The 22591-nt window shown below is 44.1% G+C and overlaps 1 protein-coding gene across 1 annotated transcript in view; it reads left to right on the forward strand.

The window, feature by feature from the left end:
- PPP1R21 (protein phosphatase 1 regulatory subunit 21) overlaps positions 1-22591 on the forward strand; it is a 200592-nt gene that overhangs the window by 139675 nt on the left and 38326 nt on the right. Inside the window, exons 17-18 of the mRNA XM_030195830.1 lie at positions 6291-6527; positions 20854-20889. Of these exons, the coding sequence (XP_030051690.1) occupies positions 6291-6527; positions 20854-20889 (273 nt within the window). The remainder of the gene's footprint in view (positions 1-6290; positions 6528-20853; positions 20890-22591) is intronic.

A 22591-nucleotide genomic window follows, 5' to 3' on the forward strand; every position in this document is an offset into this window, starting at 1 on the left:
GTATCTGGGAGTTCGATTCGACACCCAAGTGGGCAGAGTGTTCCTGCCAGACAATCGGATTGTCAAGCTTCAGGCTCAGGTGGACTAGTTCCTAGTAGCCTCTCCTATTCGGGCTTGGGACTACGTGCAGCTGTTGGGCTCTATGACGGCCACGATGGAAGTAGTGCCCTGGGCCAGGGCTCATATGAGACCACTACAGCTATCTCTGCTGCTGCGCTGGACTCCGATGTCGGAGGATTATGCTGTGCGCCTTCCCGTGGACCCAACAGTGCGCAAGGCGCTGAGCTGGTGGACGCAGACAGACAAGTTGTCTGCAGGATTGCCTCTGGTGACCCCGGAGTGGATTGTCGTCACGACAGACGCCTCTTTGATGGGCTGGGGAGCCCTCTGCTTGGGAAGGACAGCGCAGGGGCTCTAGTCTCCTGCAGAGACAAGTGGTCTATCAACCTCCTGGAACTCAGAGCCATTCGGTTGGTGTTATTGGAGTTCATCCCGGTACTGGTGTTGTAGCCTGTACGGGTCCTGTCGGACAATGCCACGGCTGTGGCCTATATCAACCGCCAGGGAGGTACCAAGAGCGCCCCTCTAGCCAAGGAGGCTATGAGTCTTTGCCAGTGGGCGGAAGCGAACCTGGAGCAGCTTTCAGCGGCCCACATTGCCGGAGTCATGAATGTCAAGGCGGACTTTCTCAGTCGCCATACCTTGGAGCCCGGAGAGTGGCAACTATCTGCTCAGGCGTTCTTGGACATCACGAAGCGCTGGGGCCAGCCGAGCCTAGATCTGATGGCGTCATCGGCCAATTGCCAAGTGCCGCGCTTTTTCAGCAGAGGACGGGACCCTCGATCCCTGGGAGTAGATGCTCTTCTCCAACAGTGGCCGACACAAGAGCTCCTCTATGTGTTCCCGCCCTGGCCCATGTTGGGCAGGGTGCTAGACCGGGTGGCAAAGCATCCCGGCAGGGTAATCCTGGTGGGTCCGGATTGGCCCAGACGTCCCTGGTATGCGGACTTGATCAGGCTCTCAGTCGACGATCCTCTGCGGCTGTCAGTGGAGCAGGGCCGGTTACATCAGGGTCCCGTGGTGATGGAGGATCCCTCTCCCTTTGGTCTTACGGCCTGGCTATTGAGCGGCAGCGTCTGAGGAAGAAGGGCTTCTCAGACAAGGTCATCGCCACTATGCTGAGAGCGAGGAAACGCTCTACTTCTACTGCGTACGCCAGGGTTTGGCGTATCTTTGCAGCATGGTGTGAAGCAGGCTCTCTTTCTCCCTTCACTGCTCCAATTTCTTCAGTGTTGGCATTCCTGCAAGAAGGTCTGGAGAAAGGCCTGTCGCTCAGTTCCCTTAAAGTCCAGGTAGCGGCTCTGGCTTGCTTCAGGGGCCGCCTGAAGGGTGCTTCCCTGGCTTCACAGCCAGATGTGGTGCGCTTTCTCAAGGGAGTTAATCACCTGCGCCCTCCTCTGCACTCAGTGGTGCCTGCGTGGAATCTCAACCTGGTGCTAAGAGCATTGCAGAAGCCGCCTTTTGAACCCTTGTCGAGGGCATCTCTGAAAGACCTGACGTTGAAAGCAGTCTTTTTGGTGGCTATCACTTCAGCCAGAAGAGTTTCCGAGCTCCAGGCGCTCTCATGTCGAGAGCCTTTTCTGCAGTTCACTGAGGCAGGAGTGACTATTCGCACAGTGCCTTCCTTCCTGCCCAAGATGGTTTCTCGCTTCCATGTGAATCAGCAGCTCTGTCTACTACTACTACTATTTAACATTTCTAGAACGCTACAAAGTGTCCCTTCCTTTCGTAGGGAGGACTACCCAGAGGAGTACTCTGCTCTTAAATATCTGGATGTGAGACGAGTCATCTTCAGATACTTGGAAGTGACCAATGATTTCCGGAAATCGGATCATCTGTTTGTCCTGTTTGCAGGTCCTCGTAAGGGTCTGCAGGCTGCTAAGCCTACAGTGGCAAGATGGGTCAAGGAAGCCATTGCAGCGGCTTATGTGGCCGCGGGGAAGGTGCCGCCTATCCAGCTGAAGGCCCGTCTCCTTGGAAGAGATATGCAAGGCGGCAACTTGGGCTTCGGCTCATACATTCTCCAAGCATTACCGTTTGACTGTGGCTGCACGGGCGGAGGCCCGGTTTGGAGCTTCAGTGTTGAGGTCAGGGATTTCAATGTCCCGCCCTGGGTGAGTACTGCTTCGGTACATCCCACCAGTCTATGGATTGATCAGCTTGATGATATGGAAGGTAAAATTATGTATAATCATACCTGATAATTTTCTTTCCATTAATCATAGCTGATCAATCCATAGCCCCTCCCAGATATCTGTTCTGTTTTTATTCTGGTTGCATTTCAGGTTCAAGTTTAGTCTTCAGTTACTTCAGAAAGACTTCGTGTTCAAGTTTTTTCACTTGGATTCTTCAAGAGTTAAGACGAGTTTGTGTTACAGTGAGCTGCTGCATTCCTCTCCCCTCCGTTTTACGGGGCTGGATTGAGACATAAATTCTGCCGGCACTCCCTCCCGCTTCGTGCGGCTGTAGGGCAGCTTTGTACCCCTCCCGCTTCGGCGGTGTTAGGGTCAGTCAGCTCCTCCCGCGGTTGCGGTTGCAGGATAAGCCAGATCCCCCCGCATCGGCGGGTGTGGTGTCCCTCCCCCGCTCCGCGGGGATGAGCTGGACGGATTCCCCTCCCCCACTTGTGTGGGGATGAGCTGGGTTAATTCCCCTCCCCCGTTTCGGCGGTGGTGAGCTGGGCAGAGTGTCCCTTCGTGGGTGTAATTCTCTAAGTGCTGAGTCCTGCGGATGGAGCTTTGATATCGACATACTGAGGAGTTTCCGGCAGCACATGACCACATATAGGGAGGCAAAACTTTGCTCTCTATCTCCACCTGCTGGTAGATGGACACAACCCACCAGTCTATGGATTGATCAGCTATGATTAATGGAAAGAAAATTATCAGGTATGATTATACATAATTTTACCTTGTGGGTCCCACTGGGCAATTTTTCTATGAAGGACTCCTTTGAATCATCAAAAAATATTTTATCTTGATGATATTGGAATCGCACTTTTGTCGGATATTGCTTGGAGACCTTAAATCCCCTCTTATACAGTTCCAAGCAGTAAGGCGCCATGACTTTGCGTTTCGCTGCCACTGCTGCCAAGAAATCTTGGAAGAGTAAGAGCTTTGAATTCTCATAATGGATCAGTTGGGCGACTCTATATTTTTGTAAGATACACTCCTTGTCTGCATAGTTCAACATGCGAAATATGACCAGCCTTGGGAATTCTCTTCTGAGCTCCTACCCCCGTGGTGCTTTCTCTCTATGTGGAATTTAGTCAGCCACTCCTGCAGTTCCAATGCAGTAGGAAGCCATTGCTCTAACCATTTTCGAAGGTCCCCTTCTTTGATAGATTCTGGGAGCCCCACAAGCCGGAGGTTGTTTCTTCGGCTTTGGTTCTCATGGTACTCTGTTCCTCCAGGGCCTTAGCTCTCTTATCCAAATCACGCAGCTGCATCTCTAATGATGCAGTTTGGGCCTCCTGTTGGACTATCTGTTACTCCATGTGTTGAAAGCGTTGATTGTGAGTATCTATACCATCCTTAATTTCCTGGATAGCTTGATGGATTTGTGATAATTTGTCATCCATAACAACCGTCAGATGTTTTTTTTTTTTTAGCTCTTGTACTGTGGCTTCATCCAATGTGATTACTGGGTTTCAGTTTACCATCGCCATCTTGTGTACTGGTGTGCGAGGTTTCACTTTGTATAGTTTTGTACTTTTTCTCGGCATACCCCACCAGCCACACACTCAAAATGATCTGTCAAGCAGGAGTGTCCTTTCGAACCAAGTAGCTTCCATTCAGACATGCATCCCGACAGGGGTGATTGCAGATGACGAGAAGGGAGCACGGAGCAGCTCTCCGGCAGCATCATGTGACCCCCATATTGACTGTTGCAATGCTTTGCATTTTAGGAGTCTCTATAAAGATGATGCATTTTCTTCAGTTATTGAAGAATACTGCTGCTAGACTGATTTTTAGAGTGAAGAAATATGATTAGAATTACTCCACTACTAATGAGGTTACATTGCTTGCCAGTTCAAACTCAGTTGCTTTTTTTTTTTTAAGTTGCTTGCATAATTTTTAACACGTTTCAAGGTCTCAGCCCAGAGTATTTTTCATATTCTTTATCTTTACTTGCATCTAAACGGTCATGGAGTTGGCATTATTGTTTACTCAGATTTTTGTCTAGTAGAAGTATTCAATTTAAATGAATCTTTGACCCTTCCAATTCCAAGGAAATCATCTTTGGAATGCTTTCCCTTCATATCTGAGACAAATTTCTTATTTGAGCTTTCATCAGGCTATGAAAACATTTTGTTTGGGGATTATGCTAATGATAAATTTGATTTTACTATATGGTTTTGTTTTAATCTTGTACATCCTGGCATATGCACCAGTCTTACTTGCTTACTTGCAACTAACAAACATAAATAATAGATTAGAATAGACGTGGCATCATGAGCCTCTGCAGTAGGTGTTGGGCGCCTGCAGATTCTTATAGCTATGAGCCTTAGACATGTAGGAACAGTTTGCTAAAATATTGCCCGACACAGGCCATGTTTCGCCCAAAGGGGCTGCATCAGGGGCTAAAATAAACAAACATATAAGTAAACAAATATATAAAATAATATAAACACAACAATATTAATAATAAAATATGTAGCCACTGTGTGTAGAGAGATATAATCCTAACTATAGCATGAATATAAAAGCATCAGGATATTCCAAAAAAGTATTTGTTTAAAAAAATTTTTGTATATATATTAATATTATAAACATCGTACCCACACTAAACAAATATATAACATATATAATAAGAATGCCTTGTTATAGTTAAAATATTTAACATCTATCTCAAATGGCAAAAATATATAACATAATATATATAATGTACAATAAATATATATATAAAAGTCTTTGACAATATAATAATGCATAGGACACATACCTAAATTATTGACTTTGCAGAAACAATGTTCCAACTGGAAATATGATCTGAAGCAAAGCAATATGATTATAGTACCATAATTGAATAGCAATATGAAAATATAAAAATATAATAACCCGAAAAATGAAAAACAATACTCACTTATACACATCAAACATAAAGGACGTGTTATGTAAGCCACATTGAATCTGAGTCACTCTCGTGCTTATCTGGGGTAAAAATGCCATAAAAATAAAGGTCAGTTAAAATAACTGCACACACCCAGTTATATAGTCTGTTTAATATCTTTAAAAATCAACAGCAAGGGAAGTTATACATAGTATAGTGCCTCTGAATATCCTTGCAAACTGCTTGTTTGCTATCCATTTAACTTAGAACAGCCTTCTACCTGTCCTATGTTATCTGGATACGTTCAGTCACTGATTGCCTTATCCAGATAATGGTGCTGTATATATGGATGTTTGACTGTTGCAGTCAGCGTTCAAAAAATACTGACTATAGCTGCTGAATATTGACCCATATATTTTTAGAGGTTTTATATAGCACATCTTATGTGAACAGAAGTTTTACTTTCTTACTTTTAAAGTGAGAGAACCACAAAGTGGAGCTGTATAGTTGTGGCACATTGTGAGCATAACCAGAGATCCAGAGTGAGGCCATCATTGAAAAATATCAGATTCTTGATCCTTACATAAATTTCAAATGCTAATAAGACATTTAACATTATATGGGATCAGTTTGTAGTTTGGACTCGTTTTTCTTTTAATCAGGCTGGGAATAAATGTCAATAGATGATGACAGGCATTCTGATATTTATTGTAGCATCAAAACTCAGTAGTGTTGTGTTTTTTTCATCTTTTGTAAACTCAATTTTGACATTTTCATGCTTTTTCTATAGTAGAAAGAAAATGCTGCTAAAGATTGACCAGAATGATTAAACCCGAGTTTGTTTTGAGCTCAAGAACCCTGACCTCTAGGCATGAGCTTGCTGAATCAATCTGATCCTTACACTAGTGCTTTTTAACTCAGTACTCAGGAGACATTTAGCCAGTCTGGTTGTTATGATATCCACAATGAAGTTGCGTGACACAGAATTTGCATACACTGCATCCCTTGTCTTCAGATCCATTTCATGTGTCTTCGTTGTGGATATCCTGAAAACCCAGCTGGCTGAGTTTAGCCAAAGACTGGGTTGAGAACCAACTGCCTTACACTATGTGTCTTTTGACTTGCCTAATGGCACTGATAAAGGTTTAATAGCAACATTGTTTGCCTTCCACTTAAAGGTACAACAGAGTTTGGAAAAGATTGCAAAACTAGAACAAGAAAAAGAGCACTGGATGCTGGAGGCTCAACTTGCCAAAGTTAAGCTGGAAAAAGAAAACCAAAAGATGACAGATCTGTTAAAGAACACTGGGAATGCACAGCTAGTTGAGCTCACACAGGAAAATGCTTTTTCAAGTCAGCATGACAAGGAAGGATCTGCAGGAGTCTGCGGAGAGCCTGTTAAAAGCACAAGTCTGGTAAAAGTTTTTGTTCCTGTCATTTGTTACTATGTTTCTTCTAGTAATGTTGTATAATAAGCTTGCAGATGGTTCAGAAGGCTGCTGCTGTACTTTTGTAGCTTTGGAAATTAATTTGAAAGCAGTATCACCATTAATCAGACTGTCAGAAGTCTACAGGAAAATTCCAGGTTCATTTTTCGACAGCCTCTTTTCAGTGTAGCCATATCAGTTAAATATTTAATGGTGTTCATCATAGGTGATTATGCTAGTTCCTTTACTAAAACTTTCAGGAGACTTGTACAGCATGAAGAAATGGATTTGATAACTGCCTCTGTCAGCCAAGTGATCAGTAGATCTTGTTTTACCCCTTAGAATGATTTTGACAGGTGATGATATGAGTCACATCGATTGAGAGAATGCACATATAGGAACATAGTAGAAGGTAGAAAAAGACCAGCTTGGCCTATCCAGTCTACCCAATCTTTCCTTCCTACTCCGTCGGACATCTCAGCTGTCCGCCAGAGAGCACAGGTCCTTATCTAAGGCAGTTTTTGTTATTTTCTACCATTATACTCTCTTCCCTCCCTTTCTATGTTCAACCAGAAAATGCAAACAGTAATCGAACAGACATGGTTTAGTGGATAGAGTAGCAAACCAGGGAAGCCATGGTTTAAATTCCACTGGCACTATGTTAGGAAAGTTACCTCACTCTTAGTTATCTCATGTACTAACTTAGATTGTAAGCCATTTTGCAGGAAAGATGGTATAAGCCTACCTAAGTACATAAACATTGCCGTGCTGGGACAGAATTAAGGTCCATCCTGTTTCCAGCTATGGACAGTTCAGGAGCCCCACTTCCCATGCGAGACTTCCCAAAAATTCAGTCCATAATTTTGGTAGATAATTGACATCAATATATCTTAGAAAAATTGTATAAGCCAGTGACTAACTAAAATCAACAATTTCGATATTCTTGATGATCTTCACCTTTTTGAATCTGTCATTCTTTCTTCCCTTGGTTTTCAGCCCACTTACATTTGCTTAAACCCTTTAGTGTCCAATGTTCCCATAATAAACCATATGGGAACAGATTGATGGGAACATTGGACACTAAAGGGTTATCACATTTATATTGTGCCGCAAGAACACCTCTCCTTCCGCCCTTCAGTTCTTCACCAATGTTTTCCTAGAATTACGCTCTGCCATCAAGGCTTCCAAATATGATTATTTTGATAAATACATCTCCATCTCCTTTGAATCGCCCTCAAGCCCTCTTTTATATCTTCAGCCAGCTTTCTCCAGCCTCTTCCTCCTCCCCATTTTTCAGTCCCTCCATTCTTCATTTGACTGATCTTGCTAATGCTTGGCTTAGCTGGATGGCCTTGCTGCACTCTTCCCTCCCCTCCCCTAGCCTGTCCCTGCCCCCCCCCCCAAATCTTCCCCCCCTCTAGCTCTCACTGCCTGACTACCTCTTGGTCTTCTTTTAACTCTTCCCACATCTTCCTCTTCTTCAAGCCTCCCTCCTGGAAACATGCCCTAGTTATGCCTCTTCTTAAGAAACTCCACCTTGACCCTTCTCTTCCTACTAGCTTTCATCCCATCTCCAATCTCCCTTTCTTTGCTAAACTACTTGAGAAAATTGTTCTCCCCCAATTCATTGAACAAGCAAAAACTCTCCACCCTTTACAGGCAGGCTTCTGTTTTGGTCACATTACCAAAACCCTTCTCTTAGTGCTTCATGACACTATCCGTACTTCCCTTGACCATTGTCATTCTGTCATCCTCATCTGTCTTGATCTCTCTGCTGCCTTAGATTTAGTGGACCATTCCCTCCTGTTGCGTGGGTCTTCAATTCCTCTGCTTTTCTGGCACCGTCCTCTCATGATTCACTAGCTGCTTAACTCATCATACCTTTCAGTTCACTCATTCGAGCTCCATCTCTGCTGTTTTCCCCTCCACTCTGGTGTTCCTCAGGGCTTGCATCCTTTCCCCCACATTTTTCAACATCTTTGGCCCCTCTCCTAACTATGGTTGCACCCCTTTCTGCTATTCTGATTGCAACAAATCCCCTTCCTCTTCCCTCTCAGAACTGAACTCTTGCCTCAGTTCTGTCTCTTTCTGGCTTAATAACAGTCACCTCTTCCTCAACACCTCCAAATGTGAATCTTATCATTTTCCCATATGCCTCTCTTCCGCTGTGCACTGCCATTGATAACCAGCCTTTTCATGAGTCTAACAAAATTCTTGGTGTTACATTCAACAGTAACTCACCTTCAAGGATTATATTGACTCCATGGTTCATTCCTCGTTTTATGCCCTCTATTGAGTCCAGTCTGTCCGTACTTTCCTCTTTTCTTGGTTGGTTCATTCTGTTCTTTTGGCCTTGTAATTACTCACCTTGACTATTGCGACTCCCTTTTTGCCGGCCTGCCCTTCCACACTTTAAAATGTCTGCAACTCATCCAATCTGCCTCTGTCAAACTGCTGCACCATGCTCATCATTTCGACCGAGTCGCTCCTCTCCTTCTTACCAAACACTGGCTCCCCGTTTCTTCCTACATCAAATTCAAGCTGCTAGTCCTCATATTTAATGGTTGCTTACCTTCTCCCCTACTCTCCTGGTCACTCCTTTCGCTCTGTGAGTAGAATCCATTATATCTTCCTTATCTTTCTTCTCTACATCTTACTATTTCCCGAGAGACAGGCTTCAGTTACCTTGGCCTAAAGCTGCGGAACTCCTTTCTCTCCTCCCTTAGATCCATTCCTTCTCTCTGCACTTTCAAAACCCTCCTGAAAACTTTCCTTTTCTCTGAGGCCTTTGGTTCCAGTCTTGACATCTCATCCCTTCTTCCTCCCGTTTTGCCTTTTTTTACCCCTTTCTTATCCTAGTGCTGTTTTATTATCTGTAAACTACATAGTCGCCATTAATAGCTCCCTTCACAGTATATCAAGTGTTTTGAAATAAGTAATAGTTCTGGGAATAAGGGATTATAATATATTAATGTAATAATTAATTAGAACTCTCCAGTGTTGATCCTCCTTCAGCTACCCAACTTGGATCTTACTTCAAGGAGAAAGTCCTAACCCTGCGGTCTTCAACCGTAAGCTGTCTCTCTGATGTAGACGACTTCCTGGTTTCTTTGGCCATGCCTTCGGGTGCTTGCCCTGCCGATCGCATTTGGATAAAATTCAACCGCCTGTCACAAGACAATGTTGCTGCTGCTTTACGTAAATTCTCCAACAAAAGCTGTAGATTGGACATTTGCCCGACTCATCTTCTAAAAGTCGCACCAAATTGTTACGTTGAGGAACTGACTTGCTACCTCAACTTTGTTAAGCACCGGATCTTTTCCGCCAGGTCATGGCAACATCCTCCTCACTCCCATTCCAAAGAATATAAAGATCAAGCCAGATGTCATCTCTAACTACCACCCAGTGGCTTCGATTCCTCTAGTTATCAAGTTGATGGAGAGTTTGGTCAATGTTCAGCTTAACGAATTCCTGTCTGATTTTGATATCCTCCACCATTCGCAGTCAGGTTTCCGAGCTCAATATAGCACTGAGACTGTCGTGGTCACCCTCTTAGCTAACTTTAGACAAGTTATCTGTTGGACAGAAGGTTCTTCTGCTGCAATTTGACATGTCCTGAGCTTTCAACATGGTGGACCATGAACTCCTGCTTCATCTTCTGGACTCTTTCGGTATAGGAGGGCCTGTCTTGCATTGGTTCAGGGGTTTTTTGACATCCAGGTCCTACCAGGTCATGTTGAACTCCACCACTTCTGAACTGTGGAAGGCCTCCTGTGGGATCCCACAGGGCTCTCCTCTTTCACCTACCTTATTTAATATTATGATGATGCCTCTAGCCTCAGCACTCGCAAAGCTGGACCTCAACCCTTTCATCTACACGGATGATATTACAGTCTACATCCCATTTCACTCCACCGCAGAAGTTGCTAACTGCATTGATGCCTGTTTTCCGCCTTGGAGCACTGGGCCCGGGTGTTCCGCTTCAAACTAAACAGGAAAAAACCCAGTGTATTATCCTCTTGTCCGCTCACGCCCACATATCTGACACAATGCTTCCAGTATTGGGCTCTGCCCTTCCGATTGCTAACAGCCTGCGACTTTTAGGAGTGCACCTGGACTCACATCTCCAGCTGGCTGATCGCGTGCACTTGGTCTGCAAAAAAATGTTTCAGGCAATGTGGAGGCTTCGGCGCATAAGACACCTCCTTACCAGAGATTTGTTCCGTACCCTTGTTCACTGGCTCGTCCTCTCCCATCTGGATTATTATAGTGGAATTTATGTGGGCTGCCAGGCCTCTTTGTTGAAAAAATTCCAAACAGCTCAGAATACTGCGGCGAGACTCATCCTTAGAGAACGATGCTTTGCTCACGCAGAACCCTTGTGCTTTAAACTCCATTGGCTGCCAGTACAGGAGCGCATTGCCTTTAAACTTTGCTCCCTGACACACAAAATCCTCTATGGGGCTGCCCTGGATTACATGCTCCCCTTGATCGACCTTCCGCCTAGAAATGCCAACCCTGCTGCTCGGTCCTATCTCCACCTCCACTTCCCGAGTTGTAAGTGTGTCAAGTACAAGAAGATCTTCACCTCGTCCTTCCGCTACTGGAGTCCCAAACACTGGAACGCTCTACCTCGCCACCTTAAAACTCAAGAGGACCATACCCTCTTCAAGAAGCTGTTAAAGACCTACTTCTTTGCCAAGACTTACTCCCTAATTTCCGCTGTAGATTGATGAACCCCCTTGTCCCTTACCCTGTCTAGCTCACACTGTTAGATTCTCCGCCCCCTTTTTGCTTCTTGTATGCTTTTCTGCGCTTTTACCTTTGTAATTTTTACTTAACTTTCTGTTAGCCACATTGCGCCTGCATGAGTGGGAAAACGTGGGATATAAGCAACCCATAAATAAATAAATAATTGATTTAGGAGAAAAGAAAGAAAATCCTTACGGAAAAGCCAGGAGATTTATGATTTTCTTTGTCAAAGGAATAAGCAGCTTTAAAATATATTCCTATTAAGATAACTTAATTTTTATTTTCTGTCAATTCTTCTCCATTATATTTGTTCAAAGCAAGCAAGAACAACTGAAGTAAGCTGTACTTATGTTACAGTGCAATTGTGGGACAGGATTGTACAAAGGCCAGCAGACTTCTACATTTTATGAATATATATTAATCTTCGTGTTGCACTTTAGAGGTGAACACCGAAAAATGTTCTTACAGTGCTAGTTATATTTATGTTTAAACGTTTTTTATTGATGACAACTTAAAACAAAACATTCCATTCCAGCCTGAACAAGTTAAGGCCAACAACAAAATCCACTTTCAAACTAAATGGTGAGATCTGTCATCAAACTTTTTTACCACTTTCATCCCAAACCCTATCCCTTCTCTTCCCCCCTCCCTCTCCCCATCTTGTTCATAACTCGACAGTATTTGCATGTATGCACTCCGGAGTTACACACTCTTTAACTCCTGTATATTACTTCGTCTTTTTATCATACCCTGATACAGTCTTACAACCGCTAACATCAACCAAGTATATCCTGTTTCCTTCCCTCCCCCCCCATCCCCTTTCTTCTTTCCCATTCCCCTGCCCTTCCCTCCCTACTATCTCCCCCTCCCCCCCGCCACAGCAAGAACAGGCTCACTTAGAAAGCCGATCATCTGTAGACAAGTCACAGTTGGTTAAGCAATAAACTTTTTCCTCGTGGGCTCAGCCCTTGTATATATTGACCCCATATTTGCAAGAAAATTTTTTTCCTTTTTGGGTTACTCCTCGCCTCTCTGGCCTCCCAAGTTGCCATTTCATGTATCTGGTTCCGCCAATGCCAATATGCTGGCGGGTCCATGGACACCCATTTTTGTAGTATGGTCTTTCTGGCCAACAGGCATACCTTCCGACACCACAGCCTAGGTCCTTTCGCCTGCGAGCCAAAGGCAGACTGTGTATCCAGCACATAATGGTCCCATGTCCCCCTTGTTTTTAACTGTACAGTTTTAAACAGGAAGTTCTGAATTTGTTTCCAGAATTTCTGAATTCTCGGGCAAGCCCAAAAGGCATGGAATAGCGTGGGAGCTACATTATCACATTTAATACATTTTACTTCTCTAATAGGGTTCATATGTCCCCACTGTTGTCCTGAGATGTAAGCACGCATTGTCACTCTGTATCCCTTCTCTCTAAGCCTCTCATCTATGGTGAGTTTCGGAATGCGTCTCAGCGTGGCCTCTACTTCCCAGTCCCCCAAACACTCCCCTGAGTCCTGTTCCCACTTATTTTTGATATATCCAAAATCTTTGGTGGGAACCTTCTTCGCCAGAGCTCGAGTTATAGTTGATACTGACAGTCCTACCACCTCCAGGGCCTGAAAAAAACTTGTGATCTGTTCGCCCATTTTCAGTCTAAGTGCGTTTTGATTAAGACTCATAATGTAATGTTTAACTTGTACATACGCAAAATGATCCCCCCAAGCACTTCCTATTTTGTTTTGTAATTCCTCAAATTTGATTATGCCTCCTCCGTTGCTGAGCAGGTGTTCCACTCTTGTGATCCCCTGTACCTCCCATCTATGGAAGGCCGGGTTTGTTTGGCCAGGGTCAAAGCTCGGGTTCCCTCTAATCGTTAAAAGTTCTGAGGTCTCTGGCGTGCCCCCCATGGTCTTAATAAGTATCCTCCAGGCCTTACGCATCGGTTGCAGCAGGTGACAATGTTTGAACTGTGTCGGTGTTTGTCTCTGATCTAAATGCAACAGTGTAATGACATTGTATGGGGCAAAATATTCCCGCTCCAACTCCAGTGGGGTAAATGTAGTTGATTGGCCTATCCAATCTCCTATGTGTCTAAGTAGACATGCTTGGTTGTACATAGCTAGGTCTGGCATCCCCAGGCCCCCACTAGTCCATCCTCCCTTCATTATTTTAGCTTGTATTTGGGGTTTTTTATTTGCCCAACAAAACCTGCTAAGAATTCTGTTTATATGTGTGAGGTCTTTATGTTTCAATCGCAGGGGCAAAGTCTGCATGAGATACAACCATTTTGGAAATATTACCATACGTATTAAGTTTATCCTACCATTCAGGGACAGTGGCAGGCCTTCCCAGCTACCCAGCCGACGTTTTGTACCCTCTAAAAGGACCTTGATATTTAAATCGTGTAGTTTTTCTAGATCCATAGTCAAATGAATTCCCAGATACTTAAATGATCCTTTTGCCCAACTTAAAGGGAAGTCCTGGTCCCATAAATTTCTCACTTCCTCAGAAGAGGCTAGTGCTTCTGATTTATTCAGGTTCAGGCTCAGCCCTGCATAGTCTCCATATTCTTTTAAAGTCTCTATTAACACCGAGAATGAGTTTTTGGGGTCTGTGAGCAAAACTAAAAGGTCATCTGCGAATGCTGCTACTTTGAATTCGATCTGGCCCATGCGCATTCCTTGTATCGTTGGACTTGTTACAATGTCCCGAATCAGTGGGTCTAAGGACAGGACAAACAACATTGGCGACAAAGGGCAGCCCTGTCGAGTTCCCCTGTATATGGAGAATTCCTCAGATTCCATCTCATTGACTCGTATTCGTGCTTTGGGTTCGTGATATAGGGCCTTCACTGCTGAGACAAATCTGCCATCAAATCCGTATTTTTCCAGTGTGGAGAACAGAAATGTCCAGTGGACTTTATCGAATGCTTTTTCAGCATCGAAGCTAATCAGCAGGGCTGGCCTGTCCTCATATTTCCTCCGCTCTAAGGCCCCTATGATTTTCCTTAGGTTTTTAGCTATTACTCTGCCTTCTACAAATCCGGTTTGGGATTCATGTATTAGCTTTGGCAAGACCTTTTTCATACGATTGGCCATTATTTTTGCAAGTATTTTAAGTTCCACATTCAAAAGGGAGATTGGACGGTATGACTCCACATTTTGTGGGTCTCTGCCTGGTTTTGGTAACACCACTATTCTTGCAAGAGACAAGCCTTCCGGGGGTTTTTCCATGTCTATTATTTTGTTGTAAAATTTAGTTAGGGCCGGGGCAATATGGTTACCTAGTATCTTGTAAAATTCTATACGAAAACCGTCTGGGCCGGGTGCTTTTAACAGCTTCCCTTGTTTTATGCCCAATGTCACCTCCTCCACCGTTATTGGTAAATTTAGTTGGTCTTTGTCTATTTGGTTGAGGTTTGGTATTGCTAGGTTATTCAAGTATAAATGTTCCGATAGTCCTTGGTCCCTTGGTTTCGCATAAAGGGTGCGATAATATTTAACAAAGGCCTCGCATATCTTTTCCGTTTTCTGTTCCATTCTCCCATGTTCTCCCTTTACTTGTAAGACCCGTCTCTTGCTCCCTTTCGGGGTGGCCAATCTTGCTAACAGGCGGCCCGCCTTATTCCCAAATTTGTGTAATTGGAATTTATAGTAGGTTTGGGATTTCGTGGCCCGCTGATGTAATAACATGTTTAGTGTGGCCTGTAATTCTAGAAGATTAGCCCGATGAATCTCAGCATGTGTTCTACCATATATCTGTCGAGCCTTACATATTAATTTGCTTAACCTTATTATCTCTTTATTGCGGGCTAACCTAAAGTGGTGGTGGTAACTGATTATTTCCCCACGTAACACTGCCTTCGCTGCTTCCCAGTACAAGACAGGATTCTCCAGATGGGTTTGATTTAATACCGCGTAGTCCTCCCATTTTTCTTGTAGCTTAGCTTTAAATTTCTCATTCCCCGCTAGATCTAAAGGAAATTGCCAAAAGTTACCTTGTGGTTTCCTGTCACCCCAATCCCATTCAAGAAGCACCCAGGCATGATCCGAAATCGTATAGGGCCCTATGCGTGCATCTGTAACCTTGTCGAGCATGTTTCCTGGTATAAGTATATAATCTATTCTTGCTTGAGAGGCATGTGCTCGTGCATGGTGAGTATAGTCTCTGTCACTGGGGTGTAATACCCTCCACACATCTATAAGCTCTAACAACTGTCCTAATCTTTGCAGGCCTTTATGAGATGCCCCTGAATCACTTCTCTTACCCTGCGTGCTATCCATCGAGGCATCCCAAACCGTATTGAAATCTCCCCCCACCAGTATTTGCTCCCCCTGGTATGTGAGCAGGCTTTGTATCAGGTGGTTGTAAAATTGCTTATCATATTGATTGGGGGCATACACATTACATAATAGTATTTTCCGACCTTTTATCTCCAATTCCACCAATACGTAGCGGCCTTTGGCGTCCGCCTCAATGAGGCGCGGCACCGCTGGCAGACCCTTGCGGACTAACACCGCCACCCCTCCCTTCTTCCCTTGTGCTCCTGCCGAGATACACTCCTCCACCCACCATGTCTTAAGTTTTGCATGTTCCTCCTGGCTAAGATGTGTTTCTTGCAGTAAGGCAATATCTATTTTATTTCTGTGTAGTTGTTGTAGTATTTTTGTTCTCTTTATGGGCGAGTTAATCCCACCCACATTCCACGTGACAAGTCTAACCATAATCTACCGGTGTGTTTGTTAGCTGTTGCGGTTCTATGGTGTTATCTATTTTTCTTAGGGTGGCGCCCCAGCCTGCACCCCCCTCCAAACCTCTATGAACATCCCTCCTGACTTTGTCCCGTGTGGCGGCTCCCTCCCTCCCATTCAAAATAATCTGGATCCCCTTTATCTCTCCCTCCCCCTTATCCCCTCCCGCCCTACCTATGTTCTGCCCTTCCCTCCCACCCCCCTCCCTCCATTTGATGTTCCCCCACATGGGAACAGATCACTTTTCCCGCCTCCCGACCTCCCTCCCGTACATGAAGTGCTTTGCGTCCTATGGGCCTCGCCCCCAACCCCTCCTTCCATTCACCCCTCCTGCCCGTCAGACAAACTCCAACAAACATTGTACCCATCAGATACATTCACTTAGCCCGTATATCTTACTCCCCTCCTTAAATATATTGCAACTTTAAACTTATATACATTTAACTTGTCTTCAGGTCTGGCGTGGTTTCGTGACCCTATATTCTGTATTGTCCGGTTCTTCAGGTGTCCTGTCTGGGGTCCAGGTTTATTTAACCCTGCCGGGACCAAACCAAGTGGCTTGAGATCTGCCGTTATTCAGTCCTCCCTGGCTCCACAGTCCAAACAGGCTCTTTTTTAATTGACAGCCTCCTGAGCCTCTTCTGTGCTTACGGTGGGTCTCAACATTTCAGTCCATGAGTCCCCAACCTGGCCATTCCAATTTGTCACAATCTATGTCATTGTATCCATGAGGGCTCCTTCTGATCATGAGTCTATCATTGATTGGTCTCCTCAATTCGAGTTATCATTTTCGCCATTTCCCATGTCGTCTGTTGCAATCTTGGCCACAAACTGCTGTGCCTCCTCTACCGCCTCAAACATGTGCGTTGTTCCTTTATGGGTGATTTTCAGTTGGGCTGGGTACAACAAATTGAATCTGATCTTCCGATTAAATAATTCAGTACATATCGGGGAGAAGGCTCTTCTCCTCCCCGCTACCCCGGCCGAGTAGTCCTGGAAACACAGGATTCTTTTTTGCTCATACAACAGTACCTTATCTTTCCTTGAAGCTTGTAGGATATATTGCTTGTGGTTAAAATTTAAGATTTTCATGATAAGCACTCGAGGTCTGCTGTTGTTGTCTTTGCGGGGGCCGAGCCGGTGTGCTCTCTCCACTCTCAGTGGGCCTAAGTGTGCTGGGAAATCCACTCTTGCTGTGAGCCAGCGCTCTAGTTCTTCGATTAAATCCCTGCCCCCCATAGCCTCTGGAAGCCCTACCAGACGCAGATTATTACGTCTAGATCGATTTTCCAGCTCTTCCAGCTTTTGTTCTAGGGCTTCCAATTGTTTGCTTGCTCTTTTTTGCTCTGTGTCCATTTCCTGTAATTTATCTTCTACTATCCCGGTCCGGTTCTGGCAGGCCACACACTCTGTCATCAAATCGTCCATACGTGCGTGCAACTTCTCCAAATTCGCATCGATGGGAGCTAATCGCCTTTCTAGCAGCTCCTCCATAACCGCGGACATTTCCGCCGTTATTTCTGCCACCCACGACGGATTAGCAGCGTTATCTGGAACGCCGGGCGGAGCCGCCATCTTAGCTTCTGTTTGTTTTTGCCGCAGCTTATCCTTCTGGGCAGATTTCGTGGCCATACCCCGTTTCTGTCTTCCGAGTGCCGCTTATTAAGATTCCGCCTGTGTTCCGGCGCTTTTTAATGTGTTTATTGGGTCCGTTTTCGGCTCGTTATTCCTGGGAGGGAGGATCGAGGTCGGAGAGCTCTTTAGTTGCGTCTGCTCTCCGCCATGGCGTCACGTGATCCCTCTAGTGCTAGTTATATTTAAAGGCAAGTTTCATGTTACACACACGTACTTTAAATATAAGATATTTATTTCTTCTTGAGTTTGTAATGGAGCATGTTGCCACATTAATAACAAACATAGGGCCCCTTTTACAAAGTGGCAGCCCAGCGTAGGCTTACTGCTCACTAAAAAGGAAGTACCGCCGGGCTACCGCAGCAACCTGACAGTACTTCCCACCCCCAGCGTGCCGTCATATCTGGTACTACAAAAATATATTTGTTTTTGTGGTTTCCAGTGTTTACCCGGCAGTAATCGGGCAGTGCCACGTTCTGGCCAGTTACCGCTGGGTTAGCACAGCAAGTGGTTTCCTTGGCACGTGGCCATTTCCTGCAGAAAAGCAAGACCTACCTTTTACCTGCTGCAGTAAAAGGGGACCTTAGCACGTGTCAAAAACATGCACTGATGCCAGTTCAGGCCCCCTTTTGCCGCAGCTTGGTAAAAGGGGCCCATAGTAAGTAAAAATAACAAATTTATTGCTAAAATGATAGCTTGGTAACTTGATCCACTGGAGAGTCCTTGTTGGGGTTTTTTTTTTTTTTGTTTGGGGGGGGGGGTATTGTTTTTACAATATTCGTTTAGTGAAATTAAAGTGGTTAGGGAAAATATCATTAACAACATAAGAATAGCCATACTGGGTCCATCTAGCCCCAGTATCCTGCTTCCAACAGTGGCCAATCTAGATCACAAGTACCTGGTAGAAACCCAATTAGTCGCAACATTCCATGCTACCAATCCCAAAGCAAGAGGTGACTTCCCCCATGTTATCTCAATAACAGACAATGGACTTTTCTTTCAGGAACTTGTCCAAACCTTTTTTTAAACCCAGATACACTAATTGCTGTTACTACATCCTCCGGCAGTGAGTTCTACAGCTTAACTATTCTTTGAAAAAGTATTTTCTGCTATTTGTTTTGAAAGTATTTCCATGTAGTTTTATTGAGTATCCCCTGGTCTTTGTACTTTTTGAAAGAGTGAAAAATCGATTCACTTCTACCTATTCTACACCACTCAGGATTTTATAGACCTCAGAACAGCCCTAACCTCTCTAGCCTTTCTTTTGGTCACTCTTCTTTGAATCTTTTCTAATTCCGCTATTAGTACTGCAGACTTATCATATACAGTGGTGGAAATAAGTATTTGATCCCTTGCTGATTTTGTAAGTTTGCCCACTGACAAAGACATGAGCAGCCCATAATTGAAGGGTAGGTTATTGGTAACAGTGAGAGATAGCACATCACAAATTAAATCCGGAAAATCACATTGTGGAAAGTATATGAATTTATTTGCATTCTGCAGAGGGAAATAAGTATTTAATCCCTCTGGCAAACAAGACCTAATACTTGGTGGCAAAACCCTTGTTGGCAAGCACAGCGGTCAGACGTCTTCTGTAGTTGATGATGAGGTTTGCACACATGTCAGGAGGAATTTTGGTCCACTCCTCTTTGCAGATCATCTCTAAATCATTAAGAGTTCTGGGCTGTCGCTTGGCAACTCGCAGCTTCAGCTCCCTCCATAAGTTTTCAATGGGATTAAGGTCTGGTGACTGGCTAGGCCACTCCATGACCCTAATGTGCTTCTTCCTGAGCCACTCCTTTGTTGCCTTGGCTGTATGTTTTGGGTCATTGTCGTGCTGGAAGACCCAGCCACGACCCATTTTTAAGGCCCTGGCGGAGGGAAGGAGGTTGTCACTCAGAATTGTACGGTACATGGCCCCATCCATTCTCCCATTGATGCGGTGAAGTAGTCCTGTGCCCTTAGCAGAGAAACACCCCCAAAACATAACATTTCCACCTCCATGCTTGACAGTGGGGACGGTGTTCTTTGGGTCATAGGCAGCATTTCTCTTCCTCCAAACACGGCGAGTTGAGTTCATGCCAAAGAGCTCAATTTTTGTCTCATCTGACCACAGCACCTTCTCCCAATCACTCTCGGCATCATCCAGGTGTTCACTGGCAACTTCAGACGGGCCGTCACATGTGCCTTCCGGAGCAGGGGGACCTTGCGGGCACTGCAGGATTGCAATCCGTTATGTCGTAATGTGTTACCAATGGTTTTCGTGGTGACAGTGGTCCCAGCTGCCTTGAGATCATTGACAAGTTCCCCCCTTGTAGTTGTAGGCTGATTTCTAACCTTCCTCATGATCAAGGATACCCCACGAGGTGAGATTTTGCGTGGAGCCCCAGATCTTTGTCGATTGACAGTCATTTTGTACTTCTTCCATTTTCTTACTATGGCACCAACAGTTGTCTCCTTCTCGCCCAGCGTCTTACTGATGGTTTTGTAGCCCATTCCAGCCTTGTGCAGGTGTATGATCTTGTCCCTGACATCCTTAGACAGCTCCTTGCTCTTGGCCATTTTGTAGAGGTTAGAGTCTGACTGATTCACTGAGTCTGTGGACAGGTGTCTTTCATACAGGTGACCATTGCCGACAGCTGTCTGTCATGCAGGTAACGAGTTGATTTGGAGCATCTACCTGGTCTATAGGGGCCAGATCTCTTACTGGTTGGTGGGGGATCAAATACTTATTTCCCTCTGCAGAATGCAAATAAATTCATATACTTTCCACAATGTGATTTTCCGGATTTAATTTGTGATGTGCTATCTCTCACTGTTACCAATAACCTACCCTTCAATTATGGGCTGCTCATGTCTTTGTCAGTGGGCAAACTTACAAAATCAGCAAGGGATCAAATACTTATTTCCACCACTGTAGTAACCATATCCTTTTCCTGTTTGTATTTGGGCTTTTGTAACAGGCATTTACAGAGCAGTTTTTGTTAAGAGATGAAAGATCCCTTGGCAAGCAGGTTTCTAAATAGTGTTCCTCCATCTCCTGAATGTGTCCATATTCAAATGATGTTTAACTTGCATTCTTATTTTATATAGCCTAAACAATGAGTGTGTTTACTGCATACTCATTTATAGTTTAATTATTTCTGTTCTAATTGGGCTGTTTTTCACACAATTTTTTCTAGATTGGAGTTTTGACAGTGAGTGCCGACAATAGGGAGGTATAGTATGGCCTTTTGAATTTTTACATTACTATGTGAAAACAAATGCTTGTTGTCCTTAGTCCTGAATAGATTTTATTCAATGTGTTAAACCCAATAAAAAAAAGTCAGTGACCAGAAATAATGTTAAAAAAGTGTCATATTTTGTGTCTTGACCTTCTATAGGCTGAGTTGGATAGAGTGAACAATTTTTTCCTTTGGGAAGATCCTATGAGGGCCCTATGGAACACCTAGAAGAGAAAAATGTTTTATATGTTTTACAAAACAGTATTTGTTGTCTGTGACCAAAGAGCACATATATTTCTCAGCATTATAAAGCCCATGCAGAAAACAGCAACTCGAACCTAGAAATTAAGAGCCCTGTTTACTAAGCCATGCTGTAAGTACGCTAGCATTTATAGTGCGCACTAACACTAGAGACACCCATATATTCCTATGGGTGTGTCTACTGTTAGCACATGCTAAAAACACTAGTGCACCTTAGTAAACAGAGCCCTTAGTTTTATTCACTGAATGTAGCAGAAAAATAGCTTACATAAAGTACAACTGAATAAATCTTAAACTGGTACAATAAAAGGGTCATCACAAACTATCCAGCTCTTATGAAAGAGAACCATTAATGACTACATAGTAGATGGAGGTTAATTGACTTATGTTGGTATCCCCCCCCCCCCCCCCCCCCCCCCACAATAAAATGAAGAATTCAGGAGGCAAAACATAAAAGTGAGGAGCTCATTACTCTTCCCTAAAGCAATAAAGTAAATGAAGGGAGCATATCTGAAACTAAAAAGCACAGAAAAGGTGAAGAAAAATAGTTGAAAGCATTCAAGTATGAAGGGGGCACTGTGGAGGCAGCACAAGGTGACTTCATAGTGAGAGAGTTTAAGACTTCAAGATCAAGAATTGAGGCCAGTACGCATTTTTGGCATTTACCCACACATCCAAATGCTCTACTGAATTTGTGAACATGGTAAATAAGCAGAATAAAATCAAAACATCTTTTGCGGCATCAGCTGGAGTTAAAAGGCTGAAATGAGAATTCTCAACACCAGTCTCAAATGGCAGCTGTTTCGGATTAAGAAGAGCTGTCTCCTGTTCTGACTGAACTTCTGACCATTAAAGAACTAGTAGATTACTAACGAAACCAAAGCAACAAATCATGAAGGTTACTCTCAAATTGCCTTGTTGGAGAGCCAGGCAGATTGTTTAGAAGCAGCACTGGCCAGGTCAAGAGATGCCACACTGCACAGAGGTTGAAAATGCAAATAATAGAAGCAGATGGAGCACTGTGCACATAGTCCTACGGGAAGGGGATGAAAGCAATGATCTGGTGAAATTCTTTTAATTTTTCATCCTGTTGTTGCACGGTTTGCAATTTCAGACTTTGAAGTGGAAAGAGGATTTCTTCCAGGCCAATTTCTTCCAGGCCTACCCAGCCACACAACCATTCATATTCAAGGTACCCATATTGCAACGTATACTTGCTATTAGAGGATGACACGGGGCAAGGGGTGGGGGATGAATGATGGACATGAAGAGAGAAGAAATGCCAAATATATAGGAGACCCTAGTAAGAGAGTTGAGAAGACAGAGGAATGCAGAAACTATATACTGGGAAGCAACATAATTAGAAAAATAAAATGACCTGACAAAAGTTTAAAAAGTAATTTTATTTTCTATTTTGTGATTAGAATATGTCAGT

Source organism: Microcaecilia unicolor, chromosome 3 (genome assembly GCF_901765095.1).
Source record: "Microcaecilia unicolor chromosome 3, aMicUni1.1, whole genome shotgun sequence".
In the NCBI taxonomy this organism is placed as follows: domain Eukaryota; kingdom Metazoa; phylum Chordata; class Amphibia; order Gymnophiona; family Siphonopidae; genus Microcaecilia; species Microcaecilia unicolor.